The sequence below is a fragment of the Nicotiana attenuata genome, chromosome 9, assembly GCF_001879085.1.
Source record: "Nicotiana attenuata strain UT chromosome 9, NIATTr2, whole genome shotgun sequence".
Classification (NCBI taxonomy): domain Eukaryota; kingdom Viridiplantae; phylum Streptophyta; class Magnoliopsida; order Solanales; family Solanaceae; genus Nicotiana; species Nicotiana attenuata.
This window is the reverse complement of record NC_031997.1, coordinates 27,887,544-27,895,739: the sequence shown is the minus strand read 5'-3', so window position 1 is coordinate 27,895,739 and position 8,196 is coordinate 27,887,544. Positions and strand designations below refer to the sequence as shown.

General features: G+C 35.3%; 1 protein-coding gene across 4 annotated transcripts; it reads left to right on the top strand.

Annotated features, from left to right (window-relative positions):
• LOC109232193 (dual specificity protein phosphatase 1-like) lies at nucleotides 599-7,919 on the top strand. 4 transcript variants are annotated; one of them, XM_019397873.1, is made up of 7 exons: nucleotides 599-707; nucleotides 2,075-2,115; nucleotides 2,231-2,389; nucleotides 2,464-2,599; nucleotides 5,092-5,233; nucleotides 6,484-6,629; nucleotides 7,630-7,919. In XM_019397873.1, exons 3-7 carry the CDS (start codon nucleotides 2,282-2,284, stop codon nucleotides 7,677-7,679), a joined length of 582 nt encoding a protein of 193 aa, XP_019253418.1. In that variant the 5' UTR covers nucleotides 599-707; nucleotides 2,075-2,115; nucleotides 2,231-2,281; the 3' UTR covers nucleotides 7,680-7,919. The 4 variants fall into 4 exon arrangements, with proteins under 4 accessions (XP_019253418.1, XP_019253416.1, XP_019253420.1 ...); XM_019397871.1 differs by lacking the exon at nucleotides 2,075-2,115 and having other exon boundaries at nucleotides 600-707; XM_019397875.1 differs by lacking the exons at nucleotides 599-707; nucleotides 2,075-2,115 and adding an exon at nucleotides 719-1,222.

Here is an 8,196-nt window from a genome sequence, read left to right as displayed (position 1 = left end):
GGTCACATTAAAAAGATGAAAAAATATTAAGGGTATTATTTCTTGATCATTAAAGACTAAGGGCTCATTAAGTACGAGGGATAATGAATAATTAATCCCAAGACTAAATTTAAGAAGAGTATATCCAATGTTTGGTTGAGAGAAAATTGTGTTATAATTAATCCTGGAATTAATTATCCCCGGACTGTAGTATTTTTTATCCCTATGAAAAGATGAAATAATTAATCCCGGAATAATTAATCTCGAAATAATTATTCCAGAGATAACATCTTTTCAACCAAATGACCCTGTGCATTATTAATACCTTGATTGGTACATTTTTTCAACCTGTGTATAACTATTAATATCGTACTTGGTATTATCCTATGCATAATACATGCATTAGTATGGTTAAAGACAAAATTGTCCTTAAAGTCCCTTAAAGCTAAAGAATATGGAGGGCATTTTTGTAAATAACTATTTTTCTTAAAAATTATGCAATGCATTATAATTTTAATACACCACACCAAACCGTAGGTAAAAAATAATATCTGAATCCATGCATTAGTAATCCACCATTACTACCAAACCCTAAGAGTTAAAGCCAAATTTACTTTTGTATTTGCTAATGTTACATAGTAAAAATAATTCGAATCCACTCAGTTGTAAAATAACAGACCTCTCTGTCTTTACTATTGAAACCATACCTATTCCTGATTGGCAACCCGGTAAGATCTTCATTGATTTCATGGTCTCCTCTTCCATGATTGTTAAATAATTTTCCTTCTCATTTAATGTGCTTTTTTAGCTATTGTTAATCTATTTTTCCTTTGTATCAATTGGTAATTGTTCGACTCAGTATTCTGCGAATCACCCAGTTTTATATTCTTCTCTTCAATATTGATTTCCTTCTTTTTTGAGTTTTGAAAAAAGGGAATCGCGAAAAAAAAAGTTATATGGGAAAACATTAATCAATTAGCAGCTGCTAAAACTGAGTCACTTCTTTTGGGCGAATGGTTGCGGAGTTTTTGGATATTTGACATTAATATTCTCGTGCGGTTGGGAAGGGTTGGTTGGTATGGAGATATTTGATCAAAATCACCCCATAAATTTTGGTTTAGTGGACAACTATTAGACAAATATGATTTATTTAGCATAATTTTTTCAAGAACTCATCAATCAGAACTGCTGCTGCTCTCTAGTTCGGGAGTTGATTCAGGAGATTGATGAATACTGGATAAAGGTTACAATTTTGCATTAATTTGCCACATTTTGTGTTCGACTATTGAGTTGTGGAGTACCTATTTAAGGAATTAAAGTCTTTACAAGAGTTTTGACCTTTGGGAGCTTTAAATAGTTGGTCCCAAACCCAATGGCCGGCTTAAAAAGAAGTCATGGCATGATGAGTCCTCTAACACAGACAAATATTTTTGAATTGGAATGAAATAGGGCCGAATAGAGTGGCAAGGATGTAAATGATTCATGTAGCCAATAAGTTTGGGATTGAAGTGTAATTGGTTCACAAGAGTTTGATCTCATGGCCTTCAAGCCCAACATCTTGGTGAGATGTGCATTGTGAACACAATTTCAGATTGTTAATACCATATACTTATAGAACCATTCCTGCAAAGATATTAAATGAAAATGGTATTAGGCAAGTTTACACGGTTATGGTGTTTAGCGTGGTTCTGAGCTCATTCATTACATTTCAGCTGCTCTCTTGTTTAAAAGTTGAACCTGTAGTTTTGTGGGTACTGATAAGGTTGAGTTACATTAATCCCTCTGCCGGAAAAGTTAATGTGCCATCTTGTGCTCAACTTTTAAGTTGTATCTCTGTTTGTCAATTGCAACTGGTAACTAAATAAAACTTCACGTCATGAATTCTTACTTATAAAGCCTTTTTAAGAAGTATATCTAACAGAATTGTTATTTGGAATTAGGTTCCGAATTTCTATACATTTTGGAACATAAATAATATGACCTTTACTAAATGATGTAGTGCAACTTGAATGGTGATTGTTCATAGATCAAAATGGAGATGTTTTAGTTTTTTTCCCTAAAGTGCCAATGTAAGATTGTAGGTTTTACAATGCAGGAATTTCTAGTCTAAAGTGTTTGAGCTGTCATCAGAAGAGGGTATTGGAATTTGCAACACTTCGGTCTAATTTTTTTCAAGCGTGTCTTGATTTTCTTCTGTATTCATGTACAGTTACTGATTTATTAGTAACGACTGATATGCTAAATATTCCAGAACCCCTAAATTTTCTGAAAGTTCAAGCTTTTTCAAGGAAGAAAACAAGAAATGGATCAAGCTCTGGATTCATATAGGGGGCAAATTGAAGCTCTAATGCGTGCAATGTCCGTAGCAAAAATCATAAGAGACGATAAGGATCCTTGTATGATTGAAGAGGTACTAAACCATGAATATTAGCCCTTCTTTTTTTTTTTTTTACGTATCCTTATTAGTTTCCTTGTACTTCTTAGGGTCTCTATTTAGGGTCCTTTGGAGCTGCCAACAATAAAGATGCACTCAAAAGCTTGAATATAACTCATATTTTGACGATTGCCAGAGATTTAAATCCGTCTTATCCAAATGAGTTTGTGTACAAAGTCCTTACTGGTAGGAAGTCTCTAACTTTGTTTGATATAGCTGACTTGCTTTGGATATATCTTGAATATATGCACGTGATGAGAAAATCTGCATCTCCTTTTTATATAAGTCAATGACTAATGCGCTATCCATCTCTTACTTGGTCTGTTATGTAAAAATATTCAGCAACCACTACAACAACAACAACATACCCAATATTATCCCTATGGGGTCTGGGGAGGGTAGTGTGTACGCACACCTAACCCCTACCTTGTGAGGATAGAGAGGTTGTTTCCAATAGAGCCTCGGCTCAGGAAAGCATAAGCACCACATTAATGAAAATATAGGCAAGACTGGACAGTATCAAAATCCATATAAAGGCAAAATAAAGACAACAAGATAGTAAGGTGATCAACAATGAAAGAAAACAACGGTTAGTCTTAAAAACCTAATAGCAATAGAAAGCGAGATTGCGTGCCAATACTACTGTTATGAACACTCTAGACAAACTACTCTACTACCCTAATACTCGACCTCTATACCTTCCTATCAAGGGTCGTGTCCTCGGTCAGCTGAAGCTGCGCCATGTCTTGCCTAATCACCTTTCTCCACCTCTTCTTTGGCCTACCTCTACCTCTCCGTAGGCCCTCTAGTGTCAGCAACCAGTATACTAAGAAATTAGAAAACAGGAAATACCATACCACACCCTCAGTTGTCCACACTAGTGTTGCTGCTATACTGAGTTTTCCTTCCTGTTACCTGTCTTTTGTTTTTGTTTGTAGTGGTCCTACATACAACAACAACAACAACAACATACCCACTGAGATCCCACATGTAGGGTTTGGGGAGGGTGGGGTCTATGCAAACCTTACCCTTAGCTTGTGTGAGGTAGAGAGGCTGTCTCCAATAGACCCTCAGCGCAAGAAAAGCATTTTCAGAAAAGGTTTGGAAAATACAAGAGTAAAAAGTTATGATGAAAATACCGAAGAAAAGAGAAGTATTGAGTATTGACAACAAAAATAGTAAAGATAATCAAAAGTAAAAGAAACATGATATAGTGGACTTAAGACATCGAGAAGGCTTCTTTTTGTTGTGCACATCCAAAAAGCCTATCATCTACCCACTAATGACCTATTGGCATATCCTTTTTGACTATTTGAAAACGGTACTCGCGGTACACCTGTTTCGTTACTACAGTTTACATCATGAAAAATTATCAAAGTCCAATTGTACTTTCAACATTTCATGGCTAATACTTATTCATTTAAAAAATTACACAAAATAGTGCTGCTGACGCAGAACGCAATTCATTAAGATTTTGATGCTTGTTTAGAAATTTCAAAATATTACATCACCGCTTAACAGTTAGAGCAATGAGAAAACGAGTTCAGAATTAAGAATTAGTTGATTCAGGGTGAGCGTGATCAATATATATATATTTCTTGCGCCTCAACNATGAAAGAAAACAACGGTTTAGCTTTAAAAAACCATAGCAATAGAAAGCGAGATTGCGTGCCAATACTACTGTTATGAACACTCTAGACAAACTACTCTACTACCCTAATACTCGACCTCTATACCTTCCTATCAAGGGTCGTGTCCTCGGTCAGCTGAAGCTGCGCCATGTCTTGCCTAATCACCTTTCTCCACCTCTTCTTTGGCCTACCTCTACCTCTCCGTAGGCCCTCTAGTGTCAGCAACCAGTATACTAAGAAATTAGAAAACAGGAAATACCATACCACACCCTCAGTTGTCCACACTAGTGTTGCTGCTATACTGAGTTTTCCTTCCTGTTACCTGTCTTTTGTTTTTGTTTGTAGTGGTCCTACATACAACAACAACAACAACAACATACCCACTGAGATCCCACATGTAGGGTTTGGGGAGGGTGGGGTCTATGCAAACCTTACCCTTAGCTTGTGTGAGGTAGAGAGGCTGTCTCCAATAGACCCTCAGCGCAAGAAAAGCATTTTCAGAAAAGGTTTGGAAAATACAAGAGTAAAAAGTTATGATGAAAATACCGAAGAAAAGAGAAGTATTGAGTATTGACAACAAAAATAGTAAAGATAATCAAAGTAAAAGAAACAACAATAGTAATAAATTGAAGAATGAAATAATAACTCATGAATAATAATGATACGTAGTGGTCCTACATAACGAGTAAGAAAAGATTTCTGCTTAACTATCTAATTTGGAGACGCATAGAACTCTTGTATAGCAACATAAAGTACAACTTTTCCTACCAGAGCCTTTTTGGGACTGTCTTTTTACCTCTCATACCAACTGCAGTGTAAAATTTCTTCCTTATGATAATGCCTAGTTATAATTTTTATCCTTCACCTTCATTTATCTACCTAGGACAATCCAATTTACCTTATCAAAAAAAAAAAAATTATATAACTTCTTAATTCAGTAAAGATAAACTGAGGCCTTCTGCCTCCATGTTTTCTCAAAATATTCTTTTTTAATGAGATTGATGAATGATTTATTTGTATTTTCAACTTTTTGCAAATTTGAGACAGTTCACGACAGAGTTGATGTAAATATTTCACATTACGTTGAGGAATGCTTCGATTTCATAGAAAAAGCAAAAGGAAAAATTGAAGAAGCAAAAGGACAGGGTGGCGGTGTGTTGGTGCATTGCTTTGCAGGCAAATCCAGAAGGTGATTTCGAGCATCTTTGCCTGGATCAAAATCATGGTTTTGTATGTGGGAAAACAATACAAAAGAGTTGTGTGTAAAACTATATTGGCTCTTAATAAATTTGTACAAGATTTTAAGCCAAAGTAGCTGCTCTCCAGCTTGCTTTGCTACATATAACTAAAAGAAAATTTCATGACTAATCCTAGTATGTCAAGAATAGAAACCTTGATATTCCATCTTCAGCTTGATACTGTAACTAATGTAGTATTATGGAGCTAGCTTCCAACCTCATCTTTCCGTAGATATTTGTATTTTTATTTTTTGTTGCTTTGAGAAGGGGGTGGGTTGGACGACATTTATCCTGGGTCAGCAAAGTGCCTATGATGCTTTTTTTCTTCTTTTTTTTGACATATGCATTCACTCTGAAGACGAAAATCTTTAACCTGGATATGCAAGTTTCTCCATGTTACTTGCGTCTTTCATGTTCTGCTTTGCAAAACTAATGTACAGGTGTAATTTTTCCAAGTTAAAACGTTGAAAGAATGACGTGTTATCGTCAATATCTTAATGATACGCTCATTTATGTTTCTTTTGATGGATTTTGGAAGGGTATCTGTGTAGCGTTGTTTCTTTGTTGTAGGTGAGACACTCCGGTTACTTTATCATCTGATCTCTATGAAATCCCTCGTAGCAATAGTAATTTTATCATCATGTCATGCAATACCTTTAGCTTGACTTCTTTATTACAAGTACAAACCAAAAAGGCTTATGTGGTTTTCTTGTTATGAATTTGATTACTGGGTATGAAACCTTTTTACCCGTATGTCTTCCTATTCATTTTCAGCAATCTGCTTCTTGCCCTCTTTTAGTTGATTTTATGTGGTCTGGATCTTGGGTTGGCTTCAGTAAATTGTTTGTCTTTTTAAGACTTGAATCAGCTAGCTTTTTTGTAGTATAACATTTATGTCATTATTAAACTTACCTATTTCCTTCTTATAATATACCATACCCTTTAATCGATATTTCATGAACACCAGTGAAAATGGAAACAAGAAAGAACTTTCTAGAACTTAAAATTTGTCTTGTTTGCTTTTCCTGGTGTTCCTTTTTCTATAGTGAGATCACTTTTTTCTTCAGTATATGTATTTAATTGTCCAATATTTTGTCAAGTAGTAACAATTGACAGCTGTTTCTCCGTTCTGATTATCAACAATGTGAAGTGGTGAAAAGAGAAAGTCTCGTATGATTTCTTTTGTTCTATGCTTTTGCAGTGCAACCATAGTCATCGCTTATCTGATGAAAAAGCATGGTATGAGCCTGTCTGAAGCTTTTCAGCTTGTTAAGAGTAAAAGACCAGTTATTTCTCCCAATGCTGGTTTTATGATTCAGCTGCAAAATTATGATAAAACCCTTAAAGGTACAGCTTTTTGTTCATTTGGTGGTCTTACTCGCATGATCTAAGGTTAACGAGTTTTAGTTATCTCAGTATTGTGATGCCATTGTCATGTTGCATCTGTGATGATTGGTGATAAAATGAGGATTAGCTATGGTTTTTTGAGAATGGTAACATGTATATATATGTCAAAGGAAGAAGGATTAGCTATGTTACTTCTGAGTTATGTTAAATTGTCATTTATATAGTTGTGAACTGAAATCAAAATACAGCCGGCAGATTTATTAAAACCACAGAAAGAAAAAGAAACAAAGTACAGCCGGCAGTTCCCTAGATTGTACAGTAACTGTGGATATGCAGTAGGACTGAATTGACCAGCTGCAGTCTGGATCCCCAGCCTTGCACTCTTGTTGTAAGCTTATCAATTAGCATCTCACAATCAAGTATAAAGATCTTCGTTGATGATATTTGTATACCAAGATCCTAGGTAGTGATATTTTTTGGTACCCTGTCAGTTCACAGAAGTCTGCCACACAGTGAGGCTCAGACCATATGCATTTGAAAAAGGTCCCCTGCATTTGGTTTGATACCCAAATCCTTCCTGGCTTGCTACCATGTTCATTATCCTTGTGAAGTATTCCATGCATATTACAAACAACAAAGGAGAAATTGGATTACCCTGTCTTAGATCCCTCTTCTTTTTAATGCAAACCATACAATCCACCATTTAAAGATATGGTGTACTGTATAGTTGAGATACATGTCATAGTCCATTTGATAAATTTCATGGGGAAATTAAGTGCATGCAACATTTCCTCCACAAATCCCCGTTCAACTGAGTCATAGGAAAGAGCTTTCCTGAGGTCAATTTTGATCAAACAACCTTTTGTAATCTGCACATATTCAACATTTTCTATCTGAAGTTTCTTGAATTCATTAGTTAATTTGTTAGTTGGGCTTGCAAATTCATCATTTTACTATGTTTTCAGTTCAATTTATTTCTTGCCATCTTTTCAAAATGCAGATCTGAGGACTCCAAATGTACATGAGGAAACTCAGTCATTACTCTCCTAGTCTGATGCAGTTTGATCCACTCTGTAGCCGCCATTAAAGTTACGCTATGATGAAAAGTACACAGCGCGATATCTTGTTAATTGAATTTAACAGTAAGAATTGTTTGATAAACAGTGAAAATGAATTGACAATTCGATTGAGAAAGCTACTCTATCTAGGCAGACTGTTTGAAGATATTCTTTCACCATGGAGAATTTTAAATTTTTCTTATGTTAGTATATGTTTCTTTCATATTCTCTATTTATTTTGTTCAGGAATAGTCTTTTTCTTAAATGTAAAGGTCAACTTTTAATGCATACGAACATCACTTGCTCCCATTCTAGTTGTTGCTGCAAAAAAGGGAGATCTAATGATACAATAATGATACAAATATTAATATTAAACTCTAATCTTATCATGCCAAGTCATTCTACAACGATATACGAAACAGAGCAATTGGTTAAACTCCCCCCCCCCCCTCCCCCCGGCAAAAGGGAAAAAACCTAAGGAACACGAGGGAAGAAAAAATGGGTAATTG